Consider the following 22,681-nt stretch of genomic DNA (forward strand, 5'->3'; position numbering starts at 1 on the left):
CTCTGGCATAGCACCTTGACCTCATGCTGATAAGGACAAGGGCCACTTCTCCACAACCCTGGCCAGGTGGTTGTATGGGTCTGTGGGCAGAGGCTTATCGGAGTGTGCTGGTTGTTAGGAATGTGGTGGGTACCAGCAGGTGCAGGCTGCATGCCAGGGGGTCTCCACTGGCAAAGCAACTTGACCCAAAGATGAGAAGAACAAGGGCCTCTTCTCCACAACTCTGGCCAGGTGGTTGTGGGGGTCTGTGGGCAGGGGCTTATCAGCATCCGTACCGGTTACTAGGGATGTGGTGGGTGCCAGCAGGTGCAGGCTGCATGCCAGGGGGTCTCCTCTGGCATAGCACCTTGACCTCATGGTGATAAGGACAAAGGCCTCTTCTCTACAACCCTGGCCAGGTGGTTGTAGGGGTCTGTGGGCAGAGGTTTATCGGAGTGTGTGCTGGTTGTTAGGAAGGTGGTGGGTGCCAGCAGGTGCAGGCTGCATGCCAGGGGGTCTCCTCTGGCAAAACACCTTGACCCCATGTTAATAAGAACAAGACCTCTTCTCTACAACCCTGGCCCAGTGGCTGTGGGGGTCTGTGGGCAGGGGTTTATCGGAATGTGTGCTGGTTGCTAGGGTTGTAGTGGGTGCCAGCACCTGCTGGCACCATTGAAAATATTGCTTCTCTATATGATGCAATGCCTCAACAGCCAAGGTTGGTCTGAACCTAGGCTCATCCCTACACAAGGGGGTGGGGTGGACACAAAGGCAGAATTGGGCCTTATGATTTCTAATACGGCGCTGGTTGGTTTATTGTAACAGGTCAGGGATTCACCAGGTCAGGGATTCACCCAGGCAGGCTTGTAAAGTTCAATGGTGTGTATGAAAGGAAACGTTTGTGAGCAGTAGCGCCCCCTTGTGCTCGTTGGATCGTTGTCTTTGATCTGCAGAGTTAATTCAGAGACGCAGTCAGGAAGCAGACTGAGATGAAGTGAAAATATGCACATTATTTATTAACTGATTCTTTGTAATAAACCATTTGAAAATATTTTACAAGTAAATCACACACGCACAATATCTTACAAACTTTCTGTCACTTGTTGAACTTTTCTGTACAAATAAATAAGTAAATAAATAAACTTTTGCTCCAGTTAACGGAAAAAAGCCACTAACTTATGGAGAGAAATTTCAGCAGCGATGACCCTCGAGCCTCCAAGAGATATTTATATATATATTTATATATATTTATACGTATTTATATCTTAGTTGTTTTTTTTTTTTTAAATCTTTTTTTTTCTTTTTTTTTTTCCCGGAATGGAGGATCTGACTAAAACGAGTGCGTACAGACGACTGCGCACACACAATCCCACCCCTCGTAGCACAGTCACATTCCCCAAACAAGGCCCAAAAAACACACACGCAAAAAGCTACGAGCAAAAATGACCATTAAAAGGGGGGGGGGGTTTGTTTATGGTTCCTATTCTCCGACCACACCCTCCCCCGTCCCCGAGCTCCAGCAGAGGGCATCCTCTGGGGTGGGGTCCCTTGGCAAAGTGTTTGTGTGATATGATAGGTGTCTTGAGCGCCAGTGGAGGTGGTTGAGATGGAAAGTGAACTAGACGCGACCTTTCAGAAAGTTACAGAAGGTGAACCAGCATAAGGCAAGAGAGAGGATGGGAACGCAACAAAAAGCCTAGAGGAGGGCTAGCAAAGGTTGGACAAGAGGGCAACTGACCACATCAGATACATGTACACTGGGCATTATGGGAACAAAAGCAGGCATGGAGGTTCAGCAGCTTCCTCCTCCTGAGTGTGGTCTACAAAAACCAGGGACAGTGATGAGACAATTATATAGGTTCTCGTATGGCACCGAAAAAGGTCCACTCAGTGACGCCATTGTTGTGCCATGTAAAAAAGTCTCTCTCTCTGGAGAAGAATCAGTCCTGAAATACCTGATGGTGGTTGAGTCAGTGGTATACATATATATATAATAGGTATAAGTTTGTGGATCCCCTTCCAAGTCAAAGTCTTGGTGTCTCCATTGAAGGGATCCCCTAATACTACATAATACAAAGATATTGTAGACAATTGTGCTCTTCCAGCCTTGTGGTAACAGTTTGGTGAAGACCATTGTACCAGCATGACTGTGCCCCCCCCCCCCCCCATGTACAAAGTCAACTCCATAAAGGCATGATTTGAACAGTTTGGTGTGGAGGAATTTGAGTGTCCTGCACAGAACCCTGACCTCAACCCTACTGAACACCTTTGGGATGAATTGAAATGAGCCAGGTCTTCTGAACCAGCATCTGCATAAAGACATGGTTTGACCAGCTTGATATATCTGGTGTCCTGCACAGAGCACTGACCTCAGCCCTACGGAACACCTTTGGGATGAATTCTAATGCCGATGGCGAGCAAGGTCTTTCTTTTTTGGTGCCCAACGTGAGGTCTGATGTGTGAGCCAGGTCTTCTCAACCAACATCAGTACCTGACCTCACAAATGGCCACAAATTACCACAGACACCCTCCAAAATCTTGTGGAAACCTTTCCAGAAGAATGGGGATGGTATAGAAGGGGGCAACTCCACATTGAGGACCATGAGGGAAAAAGGGGGCAACTACATATTAAAGGCCCCTGTTTTGAATCTGGATGACCCAGAAGCTAATAGAGGTGTGATAAAACCTGAAAATTGAAAAGGATTAAAAGAGGTGCATGGAAGCCAGCCGGCCCCCAGTCTGATGTACTCACCCTCCAGTCTGCCACCAACCAAGTAGACCTGTCTCACGATATAAATAAAGTAATGTAACCAGGGATGGAGGCGCTGTGCCTACAGGCTGGTGCCTCATTTAAAGTCCCACCGTGCGATTTTCATGCGTTTTTGGTGGATGCAGTCTGATTTGACCTCAGTTTTTTTCATATACAGGGATGGAGACCAATAGAATGACCTGCTTGTGTCTCATTTAAAGTCCCAAATATTTTATAAAATTAGGGATGGAGGCGTTGTGCTTTACAGGCCAATGCCTCATATACATTTTCAATCTGTATTTTACACTGTATCCACCAAGGGGATGGAGGTGTATGCTTCTCAGCTAATCCTTTTCAGTTTTGTACCATCGTTACAACATAGCTATTTAGAGCTATGATATATTAGTCCAGTCATAGATGGGAGCGGGTTGGGGGAGGTTTGGGCTGTCTCTCTCCCACCCTGTCTCCCATCTATCCATTAGCAGCCATGTGCTTCCATTGTGGAGACACTCAAAATAGTCAGTGTTAGGACTGCAGGTAACACAGGGTGCCGTGTAGAGGCCTTGCAGCTTACACATGCGTTTGCAAATGCGTGTCAACTAAACCCCTGTTCTTTATTTATACCATGAGACAGGTCTACTTGGTTGGTGGCAGACTGGAGGGTGAGTACATCAGACTGGGGGCCGGCTGGCTTCCATGCACCTCTTTTAATCATTTCAATTTTTAAGTTTTATCACACCTCTATTAGCTTCTGGGTCAAAACAGGGGCCTTTAATATGTAGTTGCCCCCTCCTTCCCTCATGGTCCTCAATGTGGAGTTGCCCCCTTCTATACCATCCCCATTCTTCTGGAAAGGTTTCCACAAGATATTGGAGGGTGTCTGTGGTAATTTGTGGCCATTTGTAAGGTCAGGTACTCATGTTAATCCTTTCAATTTTCAGGTTTTCTGATACAGGCATGGGGATGCTGGGCATTACCTGCTGGTGTCTCACTTAAAGTCCAAAATAGCCTATATTGTTCAAATAGAGGTGTGATGGTCAGTTGTTCACAAACTGTTGGCCATATAGTGTGCTTAAAATACTCTTCAATTATTACTTTTGACTTTTGGGGCCGTGACCCGGGTTAAGTGCCAACCATAAGATTTGTGCCATACCACCACAGCAATCATTTGCCCTCTTGCCTCAGCCTTGCCAGGCCTCCATTCTAAATGCAACACAAAGATAAAGGTCCGAAAACTGGGTCATATTAGTTTTCAAACATCTATATGCTTTATCTCCAATTGCACTTATAAGGAGCGGCACAGTAAATCACGTGAGCTCTGGAGGAGCAACCTAAATATCCTACTATTGGAGTTCATATATCCATAGCGCTGGTTGTCTTTCCCTTCTTTACCTATCTGGAGGAGGGTTATACTTCTGCTGGTAAAAGCTGACTGGACTTCCTGGGCCCGCTGGTAGTTCGGGTCAGGTGCTGGAACTTCAGGTCCCTCAATCTCTAGAGAGCCTGAGTCATACCACCTGCAGAGATCAGATTTTTTCCAGGAGTTACAAGGATGGAACACATAAAGGAGGACAGGGGTGGACATCTGGAGGCTCTTACAGCTACATTTATTACTTACAGTATCTTCGTTCCCCTTGGCAAAGGCATAAGCAGCAGAAGAAGCTGCGCACTTCCTTCCTTGGTGATCACCACCTCCATGTTGTGCTGAAAGTTTTAGGTAACTGATATGTAGGACGTGTGCATTAGACGTTAGGCAACCCTACTGCGTGTGCTTGACGAGTCTGCTGTGCTTGTATAATGAGGCTGCGGTCTCTGGAAGTGCAGAAGCTCTATACTGAGACGGGGTATAGCGGCTTCACTCTCTCAGTGTGATGCGGATGGTATGAAGAATATGCCGTCTTAGGAGACGCGGTTGTGCTGATATTATTTTGTATACATTGTGTCCTTTATTTATGGCACTGGTGGGAGCCTAGAAACTTGTGTCTTCCACAATCAGAGGTGGTATTTCCATTAAAGGACAACTCCACCCAACAATGATTTCAGTTTTGTGCTGTTGCTGAAAAACGTATTGAATCGCGTGCCGCCTTCTACATTGTGCTCAGCTGCCAGGGCCAATAGAAAGCCAATCAATGATGTCCCCCTCCCCTAATGGATTTTCCAGCATGCAGATTAAAGAAATCTAGAAGAAGGCCCTTTATTATGGCTTCATGGGAGAAGCAGAGACACAAACTATTGCAGGGAAATCTCCCCACTGTGGGAGGGGCGGAGACACAAAATACTGGGAGGAAATTTCACCACCTTTGTAGAGGGGGGTTGGAGGGACACACTACTTTAGGGAAATCTCAGCATGAGACAAATTATTGCAGGGAAGTCTCTCCATTTTGGGAGGGGCAGAGACACAAACTATTGGGGGAAACCTAATAATTGTGGGAGGGGCAGAGACAAATTATTGCAGGGAAACATCACCATTGTGGGAGGGGCAGAGACACAGACTATTGCAGGGAAACCTTACTGTTGTGGGAGGGGCACAAACTACTGTATTGGGGGAAGTCTCATCATTGTTGGAGGGGCAGAGACAAATTATTACAGGGAAATCTCACCATTGCTTGAGGGGCCGAGACACAAACTATTGGGAAAATCTTACCATTGTGGGAGAGGCAGAGACACAAATCTCACCATCGCGGGAGGGGCAGAGACACAAATCTCACCATTGTGGGAGGGGCAGAGAAAAACTGTTGGGGGGGAATCTCATCATTGTGGGAGGGGCAGAGACACATTATTACAGGGAAACCTCACCATTGTGGGAAGGGCAGAGACAAAAGCTACCTTATTGGGGGAAGTCTCATCATTGTGGGAGGGGCAGAGACACATTATTACAGGGAAATCTCACCATTGCGGGAGGGGCAGAGACACATATCTCACCATTGTGGGAGGGGCAGAGAAAAACTGTTGGGGGGGGAATCTCATCATTGTGGGAGGGGCAGAGACACAAACTCCTGTAGGGAAATCTCATCATTGTGGGAGGGGCAGAGACACAAACTCCTGTGGGGAAATCTCATCATTGTAGGAGGGGCAGAGACACAAACTATTGGAGGGAAATCTTACCATTGTGGGAGGGGCAGAGACACAAACTCCTGTAGGGAAATCTCATCATTGTGGGAGGGGCAGAGACACAAACTCCTGTGGGGAAATCTCATCATTGTGGGAGGGGCAGAGACACAAACTATTGGAGGGAAATCTTACCATTGTGGGAGGGGCAGAGACACAAACTCCTGTGGGGAAATCTCATCATTGTGGGAGGGGCAGAGACACAAACTATTGGAGGGAAATCTTACCATTGTGGGAGGGGCAAAGACACAAACTCCTGTGGGGAAATCTCATCATTGTGGGAGGGGCAGAGACACAAACTATTGGAGGGAAATATCACCATTGTGGGAGTGGCAGAGACACAAAATACTGCAGGGATTGTCCCCATTGTGGGAGGGGCAGAGACACAAACTACTGCAGGGAAATCTCACCATTGTGGAAGGGGCAAAGAAACAAACTACCATAAGAAAATCTCACCGTTTTTGCCAGGATGGAGACAATCAACTGCGGGAAGATCTCTCCATTTTGAGCGTGGCAGAGACACAAACTTTTGCCACTGGAGTCACTAACAAATTTAAGATGCTGTTGGCTAATTTAATCCATTGGTGCCCAACATGAACTGAAATATCAGATTTGGGCTGAGTTGGCCTTCAAAGAAAATGTAACATTGCACAGAAGTAAAGACATCCCAAGCCTGTTTCTTTGGTACAATACTGTACGGTCCTAAGATGTGACAGGGTTGTGCTTGAGGTTATGAAGCCTGAACAGAAAGAATAACACCAATTATCTAACACAGCTGCTTTTGGCACTCACGTTGCAGCAGAAGTGCATTCCCCTAGAGCCTAGAAAAAGGGTTCTGGGTAAAGCAATTCTGCAGCCAAAGACATGATAACATCTCCAGTCCATGAAAGTGTGTACAGGATGCTCAACATAGACTTCTTGCATGAAGAACTTGGCATACCCAATGAGGAAACCTAATGTTTCTCACTTTTTGAATTTTCTGTCACTGCCCCCCCCTCCTCCTAGTGACTTTGGCCCCATGCGTGATCCAACGGGGAGATGGACTTCCACTCGGTATGACGATGATATGAAGAAGCCATGATGACTTGATGATGGATGTACAGAATGCCGTTGCGATGTTAACTCTGACCTTTAGCGTGTTTACTGGAGCTATACAGAAATATGGAGGCCAAGGTCAGAACATCACAGTGACGTGGTGACATCATTTCAGAGACCAGATGTGAAGACAGAAACGGGAAACCGACGAGACGGATGGACGGGAAACAAGAGATCCTAGAAAGTGGCCACGATGGACATGGCAGGAAGTTCTTGCCGACGAGTTAAGTGCTGCTACAAAGCCGTGTAATGCGGTTCTCCCGGTTGCCTTGGAAAAACTCCTGATGACGCTAAAAAGGTCTCCTGGTTGTCACAGTAAGATCATCCATAACAAGTGGTGGTTGTCGTGGTAACTCAGCCCAAATGCGCTGGAGTGGCACTCGCCTGGTTGTCATGGTAACCACGTCACTAATCAAGAAGTGGCCTCAGGAAGGAGGGAGGAAGCAGGGACGGGTCTAGAGCCCCCTACCAGTGGTGGACGACGTTGAGGCGGAAACCAGGCACAGGAGTAGCGACTGTAGAAAGCCCAGCAACAGCCAAGACGGTCGGAACATGGAGCCTCTGCCACAGTCTGATGTGTCCTCCTGGATAGGAGAGAAAGGGGGAGAGGTGAGATATTAAGATAAATGTAGGATATGAGCGCTAATAAGAGTATACAAGAGAGCCTTCATCAGTGGGAGCCAATGAGAGATGGAAGAATAGGCCAGCATTGTGGTAAGTAGCTTGCCTTATAGCTTAGTGTACGCAGCCTATTGCCTTGGACCCATAATTTAGGCTAGTGGCCTCCAAACTGTGGCTCGGGGCCAAATGCGGCCCTTTGAACACCTTTATCAGGCCCTTGGGGCACTATTCCTCTCACTGATACGTGGTACTATTCCTTCTACACCAACTAAGGGGAAATAAGTCCTCCCACGGACACCAATCACGGGGCACTATTCCTCCCACTGACACCAATGATGGGGCACTATTCCTCCAACTGATACCAATGATGGGGCACTATTCCTCACCACTGATACCAATGATGGGGCACTATTCCTCCCACTGACACCAATGATGGGGCACTATTCCTCCCACTGACACCAATGATGGGGCACTATTCCTCACCACTGATACCAATGATGGGGCACTATTCCTCCCACTGACACCAATGATGGGGCACTATTCCTCCCACTGACACCAATGATGGGGCACTATTCCTCCCACTGATACCAATAATGGGGCACTATTCCTCCCACTGACATCAATGATGGGACACTATTCCTCCCACTGATACCAATGATTGGGCACTATTCCTCCCTTTTAACACCATGATGCAATATTCCTTCCACTGACACCAATGATTGGGCACTATTCCACCCATTAAATCCAATGATTGGGCACTGTTCCTCCCACTGACACCAATGCTTGGGCACTATTCTTCCCACGACACCAATGACGGGGCTCTATTCCTTCCACTGACACCAATGATGGGGCACTATTCCACCCACTAAATCCAATGTTTGGGCACTATTACTCCCACTGACACCAATGACGGGGCTCTATTCCTTCCACTGACACCAATGATGGGGCACTATTCCACCCACTACATCCAATGTTTGGGCACTATTCCTCCCACTGACACCAATTCTGGGGCACTATTCCTCCCACTGACACCAATGATGGGACACTATTCCTCCCACTGACACCAATGATGGGGAACTATTTCTTCCACTTATTTTAATGATGGGGCACTATTCTTCCCATTGATACCAATAATGGGGCATTATTCCCCCCACTGACACCTATGATGGGGCACTATTCCCCCCCACTGACACGAACAGTGGGGCACTAATATTTCCCCCAATACCAAAGATGGGATATTATTTACTCACACTGATGCCAGGACATTTTCCATTCCCATTGGGCATGGTCTAGCCCCCTTAAGTCTGAAGCACAGTAAACTGGCCCTTTGTTTAGAATGTTTGGAGACCCCTGGTCACTGGGACTTCACATCAATCAATCAGTAAACTACTCTTGTTCAGAAATGTTGATTGGCTTGCAATGCTATAGTACCTGATCACTCGACCAATGCTGAGGCGCTGGTCATGTGTTCCTTTATAAAGGGGAAGAACAGTGTTCAAGAAAAAGTCACTTAATGGCCACCTTCACCTGAGCATCAGCCCACCCAAAGCCATGGCACTTGGTAGCTGTGGAAGCACCACTGTTTCTGGAGAAGGGTCATCTCTTTAACACCGTGATTGACAATATAGAATGGAAATAAGGAATGCTTTAAAATGTTTACAATAGGTAGGGGTACATTACATATAGTAGGGCAGGGTGGTCTTAATGGTGGCCCGAGGCCATATACCACCTCTCATTCCCCGGGAGATTCTTTGGAATGACACTTCTAAACAAGCAGGCTGCTATGGAAGCTTCAGAAGGTATAAAACAAATAAACCATTTACCATCTGGTTGTAGTCAAAGCAGACGTGAGGACCTTTCCTGTATCGAGGCGTTTGCACCAGCTCGCACTGCTCCGGACCTTCCGCTGAGAGAGGATGTCAAGGGACAACAAGAGTTAATTGGTAGATGAAAACCAAGATGGACGGAGCTTTATTGCTTTAGTTCCAGCCAAGGATCTAGAGAGTGTCCTGCACAAAGCCTTGACGTCAACCCCTAGAAACACTTTTGAGATGAGTGGGAATGCCAATTGTGAGCAAGGGTTTTTCTTTGGCGCCCAACGTGAGGCCGGATGTGTGTGAGCCAGGTCTTCCCATCCAACAACAGTACCGGACCTCACAAATGGGCACGAATTCCCAGACACTCTACAGCTGTGGCCAAAAGTTTTCCACAAAGTCTGCAGCTTCAGTGCTTCTAGATCTTTTTGTCAGAAGAGTTAGACCTCAAAATGTAGCTCAGATGTTGTGGGCAACTGAGCATGCACAGGAACACAGCATGGAATCAAGCAGTGCACAGGGGCGGACTGACCATTTGGGGATTAGGGCACTGCCCGAGGGCCCAGGGTCAGTAGGGGGCCCCATGTGCGGCTACACACTACAGAAAGAAGCCAGGAACTTCCATGCAGGCTATGCTGTGGTAGATATTTAAATGCCCACTCTATGTGGCTGAGCTGCAATTTGAAGGTGGGGCTTTGTGTGGCTTGAGTGTGGACACAGGGGGCCCCATGATCTCTGATTGCCCGGGGGCCCCATGAGTTGTCAGTCCACCCCTGGCAGTGCACGTGGGTCAAAGTACTTGTGTTGGGCTATAGTGCATATAATTTAAAAGTCAGACACGATCTGCATGGTTTCTGGTGAGTGTCACCTGACCAAGCACTAAGGCATTGCAACCAAATCAAAATTTCCTCACAAATGGAAATTCCCACATACACTCCAAAATCTTGTGGAAATCCTTCCCGTAAGAGAAAAGGATCTCATAGTCCCAAAGGGGAAAGGGGTGAGGGCAAATCTATATTAAAGGAGAAGTAGAGCAAAAGCTTGTTTGGCTGTACTCCTCCTGTGGAACAAAGGAGTGCAGTTCTTTCTGCACTCCTTTGACCCATTTTTAGCAGACAGAGGGCTGAAGTCCGCTCTCTGCTGAGGTTACAGAGCTGGTTCAGGCTTGGGCATGCCTGGACCGGCACCCGGCTCAGCCTTTCAGCAAGCAGCTGAGAGCCTGACCCGGCTGCTCCCGCCCCCTCCACAGCCCAGCGCTCCAGTGAGGGGCTAAAGAGCAGAGAGCCGGTGGCTGAAAGTCATCAGCTTTCTGCTCATGGAGCTCTGAGAACAGAGCGATTGGCAGTGTTTGATCACTCAGTTCTCAGAGTTAGAAGTGTCGGGGGAAATATGCAGCATCCACCCAGGTAAGTATGATTCTGGGGAAACACCCCCCCCCCCCCCCACGGGAAACACCCCCCCCCCCCAGCATACAACTCTTTTAATGTAGATGTTTTTGTAATGGGAGTGTACAACAAATTTATATAAAATTAAAAAAAAATAAAAAGCCTGAAGACTTGCAAAGCTGAAAACCACCTCCTGTGAAGACCACTGAAGTGCAAAACCTTTTTTTTTTTAGCATCCCTATAGAAGCCTCTGGGCTTCAGGCAAGCACCCCTTCTGTGCCATCTGCCATTGGCACCGTCCTGAGGATCAGATCCTTCTACAGCTGGAACACAAAATGTAGCTCAGATGTTGTGTGCCGCTGAGCATGCACAGGAACACAGCATGGAATCAAGCAGTGCATGTGGGTCAAAGTACTTGTGTTGGGCTATAGTGCGTATATTTTAAATGTCAGACACAATCTGCATTGTTTCCAGTGGGTGTCACCCGAGAGCGTTCTTCATCTACTGCCTCATCTAAGCTTGGCCCCACCCTAAAACCATGAGTTGGCTTGTAGCCTTCACTCCCCACCCCAACCTCCGGCTTATCTTTTAATCTGCCTGGTTTGACCTTGACCCCAATTCGCCCGCTGAACCAAAGGATACAGCGCGTCTCTGCTTGATCCAGCTTCATGATGTCACATTGGCTGCACATCAGCTTCTCCGCCACCACAAACAGCAGATTGGTGTTGGACAGTCGCTGGGCATGGAAGTATCTATTCATAGGAGAGACGAGCAGACAGGTCAATTAGCAGGAATGTACAAACGCCCCCTATAGGATGCACATGGCGCAGTCCAATCTGACCCACCGGGAGCAGGGTCCGCAGTCAATGACAGCCGAGTAGGTGGAGTTGATGTTGCTGAAGTAATACTGCGTCTGCTTCATGATACAGCTGGCCTCCCGAGGCTCCATCCCTTCTGCCATGATGTCATCTGGGGGGTGATGCAAAATAAAGGCATTTGCTTTGAGGTGATTGTAAAAGACACAAGGGCACTCAGGAGAATACACATACATAGAGAAAGGGTTCTTCACAGTAAGAGCTGTGAAAATGTGGAATAGTCTTCCACAAACTCTGGACACGGTTTCAAAAAGTTGAATGAGTTTCTACATGCGCCACAAATAACTGGCGCCTAATCTTCATAAAAAGAAAAAACACTATAGATTGTTGATCCAGATAGTATTCAAATACATTTGGGGGTTCAGGAAATAATTTTTGTTACAATGTAAAATTGTTTATAAACATTGTTTAGAGAGGAGACTGAGAGATACAAAGTAACATTGTTTATAAACATTGCTTAGAGAGGAGACTGATGCTGGCCATACACTAAGCCGAAAGATCATTCGAAAATCTGTCGTTTGGTCCAATCGTTCGTTTTTCGTTCAGTTGAAGGGCACGAATAGAAAATTGTTTTTAACTTTTCAGAGCCGAAATATCGAAAGGAACAGTTTTGAAAATCCACCGACCGAACGATAAACGATTGATAGATTGAAAGGTTAATGTGTTTCTCGGCCGACCTGTTTGCAACGGGTATATGTGACAAACTGAACAAAAAAAGCATTCATTTATGTCCATTGAACGATTTATCGTTCGAGAATTAGTTCGCCCGATATTTCGGCTAGTGTATGGCCAGCATTAGAGATACAAAGTAACATTATTTATAAACATTGATCAGATGGGAGATAGAGAGAAACAAAGTAACATTGTTTATAAACATTGATCAGAGAGAGAGATACAAAGTAACATTGTTTATAAACATTGATCAGAGAGAGATACAAAGTAACAATGTGTATAAACAATGATCAGACAGGAGATAGAGAGACAAAGTAACATTGTTTATAAACATTGATCAGAGAGAGAGATACAAAGTAACATTGTTTATAAACATTGATCAGAGAGAGAGAGAGATACAAAGTAACATTGTTTATAAACATTGATCAGAGAGATACAAAGTAACATTGTTTATAAACAATGATCAGACAGGAGATAGAGAGATACAAAGTAACATTGCTTATAAACATTGATCAGAGAGAGATACAAACTAACATTGTTTATAAACATTGATCAGACAGGAGATGAAGAGAGACAAAGTAACATTGTTTATAAACATTGATCAGACGGGAGATAGAGAGATACAAAGTAACATTGCTACTTTTGTGTTTACTTTGTTTCATTTATCTGCAAATGAAAGGGATGTCCTTCTATCAGTATACAGTTAAACCAACCTGACAACATTTTTTTTTTCCTCAATATAAAATGTTCCTATTTAAAGAGGAAGTAAACCCTCCTCTGACACTTCCACCTATAGGTGATCCTATGATAAGACTTACCTATAGGTACTGTAAATATCTCCTAAACATGCACCGTTTATGAGATATTTACCTTACATGCCGCCAGTGACGTCACTGGACGCATGCGCTCTGAAGGAACGGCCGATCGTGCCGTTCCTTCAGAGCCCCGTGCCGTGACCGTCGGCTCCCACGTGCGTGCTCGGGAGTGACGTCACCGCGGCTCCGGCCAATCAGATGGCCAGATGCCGCGATCCTGGAAGACGGGCGACTGGACATGTCGCCTGTCATAGAGGTAAGCGAGCGGCGCGGCGGGGGTTCATTCTAAGGTAAGTATTTGATAATGATCATTATGACTTTCTCTTTCAGGATGGAAAGAAAAAAAAAAATTTTTGTTTCGGTTTACAACCTCTTTAACTCCTTATTAACCCATAATTTAACCTCATCACCCCAAATCACCTCCACCTTCCCACAACTATTACTTTCCTGCTGATTTTGCTGACTATTAATATTTAAACTTGGTCATTTTTATTAGTTTGTATTTTTTTTTTTTTAGGGTTGTATAAAAAAAAAAAAATCATTTTTTATTTAGTTGCTAAAAAACTTTGCATTGCTTTGTAGAATCATTATTTTAGTGTTATTTTTATCAGGACAAATTATAGATTGGAATGTACACTTTTTTTCATCTACAGTAACATTATTTTTTTTTTTTAACAAAGGCTTCTCAAAGTAGAAAAAAGTTTTTTTATTTAATTTTGTTACATTATCTAAAAAATAAAAATATTTTTTTGCAAGCCAATACTAACAACAAAAAGCCTTGTTTGTCCGAAAAAAAAAAAAAAAATTATTGTCAAATAAACATACCCTGAGCAGAAATGTAAGCATTGCTCTGGGGGGGGGGGGGGGGGGGGGTAATAAAGCTGTGCGTCTAACCTGGACATCATATCACATGTTGGCTACTGACCATCAAGTTTAATAAAGAAAATATATATATAGAAAATATAGATAAGGAAGAGCTGTAAAAGACAGATGGACGCCCCGACCTCAGACAGACGCCACTCACCTGCCTGCATCCAAGTGCTGTATGCCAGGCTGTAGATGAGAGACTGGAATACGGACCTGGGAAGGGGGGAGGGGGTGACAGATCAATAATTTCGGGTTATACATTGCACAAACCATCACGGATGTAACTGCATATCACATTGCACAGGGAACAAAGCCTGATGGCTCCCTAATTAACAGATACTAATTATTATCACTCCAACCGCTCTGAGCAAGTCAATGCACTTTTTTTTGCGTATAAATCCATTTACTAAAATCTCTTATAAGCGCCTAATATACTCATGTAATTTCTTTAAATCTGCAGCTTTGGTTAACATAATATTGGTGATCCTGCCATTAGGGGCTCTGGCTCAGGCACTTCCTGATATTACGGTTTCCCAATTGCTCTTCTTCATTGTGAACCCTGTCACATGCTCCCCCTGGTGGAGACTACAAGCCTTTGTGACACCATTGTCATTTTCAAATGTCCCCACCATCCCTGTGCTGAGTTCCCGGGTCTGTACCCCTGCTGTGCCCATTATGAGGGGTTCCCACCATCCCTGTGCTGAGTTCCTGGGTCTGTACACCCACTGTACCCATTATGAGGAGTTCCCACCATCCCTGTGCTGAGTTCCTGGGTCTGTACACCCACTGTACCCATTATGAGGGGTTCCCACCATCCCTGTGCTGAGTTCCCGGGTCTGTACACCTGCTGTGCCCATTATGAGGGGTTCCCACCATCCCTGTGCTGAGTTCCTGGGTCTGTAAACCTGCTGTGCCCATTATGAGGGGTTCCCACCATCCCTGTGCTGAGTTCCCGGGTCTGTACACCCGCTGTGCCCATTATGAGGGGTTCCCTCCATCCCTGTGCTGAGTTCCTGGGTCTGTACACCCGCTGTGCCCATTATGAGGGGTTCCCACCATCCCTGTGCTGAGTTCCCGTGTCTATACACTCGCTGTGCCCATTATGAGGGGTTCCCTCCATCACTGTGCTGAGTTCCCGGGTCTGTACACCTGCTGTGCCCATTATGAGGGGTTCCCTCCATCCCTGTGCTGAGTTCCTGGGTCTGTACACCTGCTGTGCCCATTATGAGGGGTTCCCACCATCCCTGTGCTGAGTTCCCACCATCCCTGCCGGATTTTACTCTGAATTAAGGAGAATGTAACAAGGGGAGTGAGACCTCAAGGTGGACAGGAACACAGCCTATAACTGTGATAGGGAAGATTTCACTGTTTGAGTTCATAGAGATGTATGAAGCCAGCAGACAACTCCACCTCTAACTCTTTACCTAGTTGGGCCAAACTTTTTTAAAGAAGACATAAAACTCACCAAGCGGCTGCCGATGATAACCAGGCCAGATTCAGGATGTCGGCGATTGTTGGCTAAGAGAGAAGACAAACTGGTCAAAAAAAAAAAACAGCATCTACATGCATGGGAGAAAAACATATCACATACATCATATCACCTGCACACTCCATGCTGATGTATGAGAATTGCCATAGAAAAGATCCTACAATAAATACATCTCCCAATGGGATAAATAGCTGTCCTTCCCCTCCTCCAAACATGTCACAGAGAGATAACCTCTAACATGCTGTACAATGCACCTACCACAAAGATCCCCCGGGGGGCAGCACCTTTGTTGCTCTCTGTTTTGGGGGCGCACAGTGATTGGTAGTCGTAGGATTCCTTCCTCATGAAGAATGAACTGTTGTACAGAGCGGACATGAGATTCGGATCCACCTCGCTGAAGAACTTCCCCACCTGATGAAGAGAGACATTTGTCACCATAGGAAACATTGTAACCTTTAGGATATCTTTAGGCTTCAGTGAGTGATCTCAGTTTACAGGTAAGGATACTTTTTACATTGTTACATTGTTCTAGCTTGGACTAATGTACCTATGTATATATCATACCTTACACATGAACCTGGAAGCTGGAAATCAGAAGTAGACACCACTACTACACAACTACTACTACACCACCACTAATACACCGCTACTATGCCCCTACTACTACTACACTGCTACTACACCACAGCTTCTAAGGGCAGGCACAGTATATACATAGTTGATCCAAGTTGGAACAATGTAACTATGTATAAAACATCCATACCTGGAATTCTTCATAAAGACTCCTCTGAAATCATTGACAATCATTGACAATCATTGACAGGTGCTCTTGACCAGCAGTTGACCTCTTTATGACATACCTTTGATCCAGCTTCAAAAGGGTTTGGCATCACATAGATGTGTATGATAGCGGCAAGAAAAGACAGCTGTATGATGCGATACGCCCACAGCGCAGTTATTTTTGGATCAGTCTTGTTGGTTGTCAATGCTTAGACTTGGGTTGGAGGCACTGTGGAGGACTGGCGGCTCTTCAGCAGGCTGGGGGGGGGCACTGTGAGAGGTTGGAGGGTGCTGTAGGACACTGTTGGAGGTTAGGAAAACACTATGAAGGACTCGAGGCTCTGCAGCAGGCTGGGGGGGGGGGGGGGCATTGCGAGTGCAAGAGGGCAATGTAGGACACTGTTGGAGGTTAGGGGGGCACTATGGAAGCTTCGAGATACTGTGGGTTACTTTGGGAGGTTGGGGGGCACAATGGAAGCTTGGAGGCACTGTGGAAAGTTGGGAGGCATTATATATGCTGTGGATTCTCATTGGGCACTATGTGAGGTTGGGGGGGGGGGCACTATAGGAGCTTGGAGGCACTATGGAGGTTGAGGGTTCTCAGGGAGCCTGGGGGCACTGTGGGCCTCTATGGGAGGTTGGATGGCACTAAGGGAGCATGGAGGCACTGTGGGAAGTTGAGAGGCACTATGGATGCTGAAGGTTCTCAGGAAGCCTGGGGGCTTTGTGGGCCACTATGGAAGTTTGGAGGAACTATATAGGCTGTGGGTTCTCAGGGTGCCAGGGGTCACTATGTGAGGTTGGGGGGGGGGGGTACTATAGAAGCTTGGGAGGCACTGTGAGAAGTTGGGAGGCACTATGGAGGTTGAGGGTTCTCAGGGGGCCTGGGGGCACTATGGAAGCTTGGAGGTACTGTGGGATGTTGGGAGGCACTATATGGGCTGTGGGTTCTCAGGGGGCCAGGGGTCACTATGTGAGGTTTGGGCGGGTGGTGGCACTATAGAAGCTTACAGACACTGTGGGAAGTTGGGAGGCACTATGAAGGTTGAGGGTTCTCAGAGGACTGGGGGCACTGTAAGCCATTATGGGAGGATGGGTGGCACTATGGAAGTTTGGGGACACCATGGGAAGTTGGGAGGCACTATAGAGGCTGCAGGTTCAAAGGGGGCCTGGTGTCACTATCTGAGGTTGTGGGGGGGCACTATAGAGGCTGGGAGGCACTGTGGGTAGTTGGGAGGCACTATGGAGTTTGAGGGTTCGCAGGGGGCCTGGGGGCACTGTGGGCCATTATGGGAGCATAGGGGGTACTATGGAAGCTTGGAGGCACTGTGGGAAGTTAGGAGGCACAATAGAGGCTTAGGGTTCACAGGGGGCCTAGGGGCACTGTGGGCCACTATGGAAGCTTGAAGGTACTGAGGGAAGTTAAGAGTCATTATGGAGGTTTAGGGTTCTTAGTGGGCCTGGGGGCACTGTGGGCCACTATGGGAGGTAGGGTGGCACTATGGAAGCTTGAAGGTACTGTGGGATGTTGGAAGGCACTATGGAGGCTGAGAATTCTCAGGGGACCTGAGGACACTGTGGTCAACCATGGGAGGTTGGAGGATACTGTAGGACACTGTTGGAAGTTGGGGACAATATGGATGACTAGAAGCTCTACAGTGCTGTTATACCTGAAGGGTTTCACATGTACTGTTACTTTAAGGCTGGCTCCACCCAGGAGTGATGACAAGGGTCAAGGGGCAGAGTGGCCATCTTAGAGACATGTAAGAGATGCATGGATATACAGAGCTGTCCTGTAATGCATGTTGGAGTGTACAGTGAGTCCTGAATAAAGATCCGTTGTTCCAGATCAGAGTCCTGTGTCTCTCACAACACGGAGAATATAACAGTGGCGACGAGGATGGGATTTACAAGGTTACTATCCGTGTGAGAAAAGAAAGAAAGAGAGAAAAAAAAAAAAAGCTCTAGATTGTCACCTGGATACAAACACCCACAGAGCCCAGCAGGAAAATGTCTTTGATCGGGACATTAAGTGAATTTGATGGAGAACAGACAACCTGGAGTTCCTGAATTGAGAGACTGGAACAGTATTTTTGTGCAAATGCCATCCCAGACGACAGGCAAGTAGCAATATTTCTGACAGTGGTTGGTGCTAGGACATATGACACTCTTAGGAATCTCATTTTCACCTGAAAAACCAGCAACTAAGACTCTGGCAGAGCTCCTGACACTGTTAGGGAATCACTTTCAGCCTAAACCACTAGAGATTGCAGAGAGATTCCGGTTCTATCAGCGGCAGCAACAGCCGGTTGAAGATATTAAGGCTTATGTGCTCGCCCTTCGCAGACTGGCCTCAACCTGTTCTTTTGGGGAGTACTTACCGACTGCACTGAGGGATAAGTTTGTCATGGGACTAAATAGTGAGTCTAGCCAAAAGAGACTGTTAACAGAGAAAGACCTTACCCAAGTGCAGACTCCTTTATTGATGGATCAAGGATGCAATTCGCTGGGACCCCCGCCTGATCTGAGTGCTCCAAGAACAGACATAAGTCTTGTGTACATGGTTTTTGAAGAGAATGAGTATGCATGCTTAGAAGATCCTCTCCCCATCTCCTTACCACCTCATCTTACCCCCTCCTCCTTTCCGATCCCTTGTAATTAGAACTTATGTACATATTTATAAATAACCCCGAGATATAACTCTCCTTCGTTCAAATCAAGGCACCCTGAACACCGAGTGCTCTTCAACAGGCAGAGCCTTCTACATGGTGCAGTGTCAGGAAATTTAAGGAAAGTTAGAAAATACTGACCTGGGACCAGTGGTCTTGCTGGTTGGACATGACAAGGAATCCACCATCATCAAGCAGGACACACAGTAAATCCTGTAGAGAGGAGATGCATGAGACATCTTTGGTACTAGTTCGAAAAACATGGACTTTTGTTTCCCAATATCTACATACTCTAGTCCAGGGGTCTTCAAACTATGGCCCTCCAGTTGTTCGAGAACTACAAGTCCCATCATGCCTAGTCATGTCTGTGAATGTCAGAGTATTACAATGCCTCATGGGATGTGTAGTTCCACAACAGCTGGAGGGCCTTAGTTTGAGGATCCCTGCTCTAGTCAATAGTATGTAGCACTTGTTACCACCCACTATGCACCCACAGTACCACCCTGTGCTGGTGTAATCTCTATATATTATATCTTTGGTACTAAAACACACAGCAATGGAAGTAGGAGGAGGTAGAGATATAATTTCTGAGCAACGGGAACGTGACCAGACAGAAAGGAATTTGACCTCGAACTATTCCAAATTTCTGGTGCTAACGTCAACAGATAAGCGGGCTTTACCGAGGCTGGCCAATCATTCTGCAACATTTTGGTGCCGTGACCAGGACTAAGTGATAAGTAATAAGATTGGTGACAGACTACAACAGCAGTGCTGTATTTTGGCCTAGGGCGGCACTTTGCAAGGGGGCAGCAAAAAAGCCGCCCCCTCCCCCTGAGACTCTTTTGGCCACAGGTTGCTAGAGCCGCCTCTCCCACCTCTCTCTCACCCCCCCTCCTCTCTCTTTCACTCACCCTTTCTCTTTCTCTCAACCCCCTCTCTCTCAACCCCTCCTCTCTTATCCCCCCCCTCTCTCTCACCCCCTCTCTTTCTCTCTCTCTCTCTCTCTCTCTCACCCCCTCTCTTTCTCTCTCTCACCCCCTCTCTTTCTCTCTCACCCCCTCTCTTTCTCTCTCTCTCTCTCACCCCCCTCTCTCTCACCCCCTCTCTCTCTCATCCCCCTTCTCTCTCACCCCCCTCTCTCTCCCTTTCACCCCCCCTCTCTCTCTCTCTCTCATCCCCCTCTCTCTCTCTCTCCAACCCCCCTCTCTCCAACCCCCCCTCTCTCTCTCTCCCTTTAACTTCCCCTCTCTCTCACATCCCTCTCTCTCTCACCTCCCTCTCACCCCCCCCTCTCTCTCTCTGTCATCCCCCTCTCTCTCTCTCCCTTTCACCCCCCCCTCTCTCTCATCCCCCTCTCTCTCTCTGTCATCCCCCTCTCTCTCTCTCCCTTTCACCCCCCCCCCTCTCTCTCATCCCCCTCTCTCTCTCTCCACCCCCCCTCTCTCTCTCCCCCACCCCCTCTCTCTCTCTCATCCCCTCTCTTTCTCTCTCCCTCCCTCAAATCCCCCCCCTCTTCATGAGATCTCAGGGGCTCATGCTGGGACCTGGAGTCCTTCAATTTTGGAGGGAGTCACATCCGTTAAAAAAGGAAGGGGTGAGGCAAATTTACATAGGAGGGAGAAGGTGGGGCGCCCGATTTTAGTCTTGCCTAGGGCAGCACAAAACCAAAATACACCACTGCACAACAGCCGTCCATGATTTGCCCCCACCTTGCCAAGCCTCCGTTCTAAGTACAACGCAAAAGCAGAGGGCCGAAACCCGGGTCAGATTACTTCCCAAACATCTCTACATTTTATCTGTTATTAGAAGCGGCACAGTTTGAGCAGAAAATGGAAAAACCTGCAACAAATTTTGTCAAAAGTGATCAGATTTTTCTCCAGGGCTTGATTGGGACAATTTCAATCTCACCCCTTTGCGGTTGCTCAAATTCACCATTTTATGTCTTCGATTACTTTGGAAAAATGCAATTGAATGCATGACCGCTCTGTGTGATTGCCCTTGTATGGCCAGTTGTACTGCTTCCACTTAATGTCATTGGTTCTACACAATGTTGTGTGTTTATCTGTGGAGATCATTCTTATATTATTTATATTATGTTAACAAAAGTGAGTACACCCCTAAGTGACAATGTCCAAATTGGGCCCAATTAGCCATTTTCCCTCCCAGGTGTCATGTGACTCGTTAGTGTGCTGCTAGCATTAGTTGAAGGGGTGGGGGGTCAGTTTGTCAGTGCTCAGACCATACGCCGCACACTGCATCAAATTGGTCTGCATGGCTGTCGTCCCAGAAGGAAGCCTCTTCTAAAGATGATGCACAAGAAAGCCCGCAAACAGTTTGCTGAAGACAAGCAGACTAAGGACATGGATTACTGAAACCATCTTCTGTGGTCTGATGAGATCAAGATAAACTTATTTGGCTCAGATGGTGTCAGGCGTGTGTGGCGGCAACCAGGTGAGGAGTACAAAGACAAGTGTGTCTTCCCTACAGTCAAGCATGGTGGTGGGAGTGTCATGGTCTGGGGCTGCATGAGTGCTGCTGGCACTGGGGAGCTACAGTTCATTGAGAGAACCATGAATGCCAACATGTACTGTGACATACTGAAGCAGAGCATGATCCCCTCCCTTCGGAGACTGGGCCGCAGGGCAGTATTCCAACATGATAAAGACCCCAAACACACCTCCAAGATGACCACTGCCTTGCTAAAGAAGCTGAGGGTAAAGGTGATTGACTGGCCAAGCATGTCTCCAGACCTAAACCCTATTGAGCATCTGTGGGGCATCCTCAAACAGAAGGTGGAGGAGCGCAAGGTCTCTAACATTCACCAGCTCTGTGATGTCATCATGGAGGAGGGGAAGAGGACTCCAGTGGCAACCTGTGAAGCTCTGGTGAACTCCATGCCCAAGAGGGTTAAGGCAGTGCTGGAAAAAATTGGTGGCAACACAAAATATTGACACTTTAGGCCTACTTTGGACATTTTCAATTAGGGGTGTACTCGTTTTTGTTGCCAGCGGATTATACATTAATGGCTGTGTGTTGAGTTATTTTGAGGGGACAGCAAATTTACACTGTTATACAAGCTGTAAACTCACTACTTTACATTGTAGCAAAGTGTCATTTCTTCAGTGTTGTCACACACGCTTGACACCATCTGAACCAAATAAGTTTATCTTGGTCTCATCAGACCACAGGAGATGGTTCCAGTAATCCATGTCCTTAGTCTGCTTGTCTTCAGCAAACTGTTTGCAGGCTTTCTTGTGCATCATCTTTAGAAGAGGCTTCCTTCTGGGATGACAGCCATGCAGACCAATTTGATGCAGTGTGCGGCGTATGGTCTGAGCATACAAAATATTTACAAAAATGTGAGGGGTGTACTTACTTTTGTCAGATACTGTATATGGGTCAATAATGTTAATATTACATTTGACACATTCAGGTCCTCTACAGTAAGACTTCAGAGTAGATGGGGCTCATCAGTGAAATAATATCCGTTGATAATGTTATAGAGACAAGCAGACCGCACTCACCTCGTTGTTGATGTCGCAGTCCATCTCGCAGCTGGCCGAGGGACTGCACTGCTGTGGAGAACAAAAGATGTTAGAAATCCTGACAAGGGAATAAAAATGATCCTGAGAAGAAAGAATAATGCGAGCCGAACACAGCACCAATGCGTATAAGACCGAAATTAGTCACCGCCTACATAGGGGACATAATCAGATTTGTGCACCTAGCAGCCTTTGATCTCATGGAGTACAGCGCAGGCAAT

General features: G+C 46.9%; 1 protein-coding gene and 1 long non-coding RNA gene across 9 annotated transcripts in view; one reads left to right on the forward strand and one right to left on the reverse strand.

Annotated features, from left to right (window-relative positions):
• LOC309561508 overlaps positions 1-4,049 on the forward strand; it is a 102,073-nt gene extending 98,024 nt beyond the window's left edge. Inside the window, exons 2-3 of the long non-coding RNA XR_014225572.1 lie at positions 2,503-2,653; positions 3,757-4,049. This is a non-coding gene — a long non-coding RNA (uncharacterized lncRNA). The remainder of the gene's footprint in view (positions 1-2,502; positions 2,654-3,756) is intronic.
• A 1,335-nt stretch (positions 4,050-5,384) lies between these two features.
• The window catches only part of CACNA2D2 (calcium voltage-gated channel auxiliary subunit alpha2delta 2), a 354,828-nt gene continuing 337,531 nt past the window's right edge, over positions 5,385-22,681 (reverse strand). For 4 of the 8 annotated variants that reach the window (XM_082265447.1, XM_082265443.1, XM_082265448.1 and 1 more), the window contains 9 exons: positions 22,443-22,493; positions 19,060-19,131; positions 15,728-15,880; positions 15,446-15,498; positions 14,138-14,193; positions 11,597-11,720; positions 11,394-11,503; positions 9,376-9,458; positions 6,221-7,515 (listed from right to left, as the gene is read on the reverse strand). In XM_082265447.1, the coding sequence (XP_082121573.1) occupies positions 7,387-7,515; positions 9,376-9,458; positions 11,394-11,503; positions 11,597-11,720; positions 14,138-14,193; positions 15,446-15,498; positions 15,728-15,880; positions 19,060-19,131; positions 22,443-22,493 (831 nt within the window). In that variant the 3' untranslated portion in view covers positions 6,221-7,386. Of the gene's footprint in view, positions 5,432-6,220; positions 7,516-9,375; positions 9,459-11,393; positions 11,504-11,596; positions 11,721-14,137; positions 14,194-15,445; positions 15,499-15,727; positions 15,881-19,059; positions 19,132-22,442; positions 22,494-22,681 lie in introns of those variants that run through there. The other 4 variants (XM_082265445.1, XM_082265446.1, XM_082265449.1 and 1 more) reach the window with 2 other exon arrangements.

Source organism: Pelophylax lessonae, assembly GCF_965119305.1.
Source record: "Pelophylax lessonae genome assembly, chromosome: 8".
Lineage (NCBI taxonomy): Eukaryota > Metazoa > Chordata > Amphibia > Anura > Ranidae > Pelophylax > Pelophylax lessonae.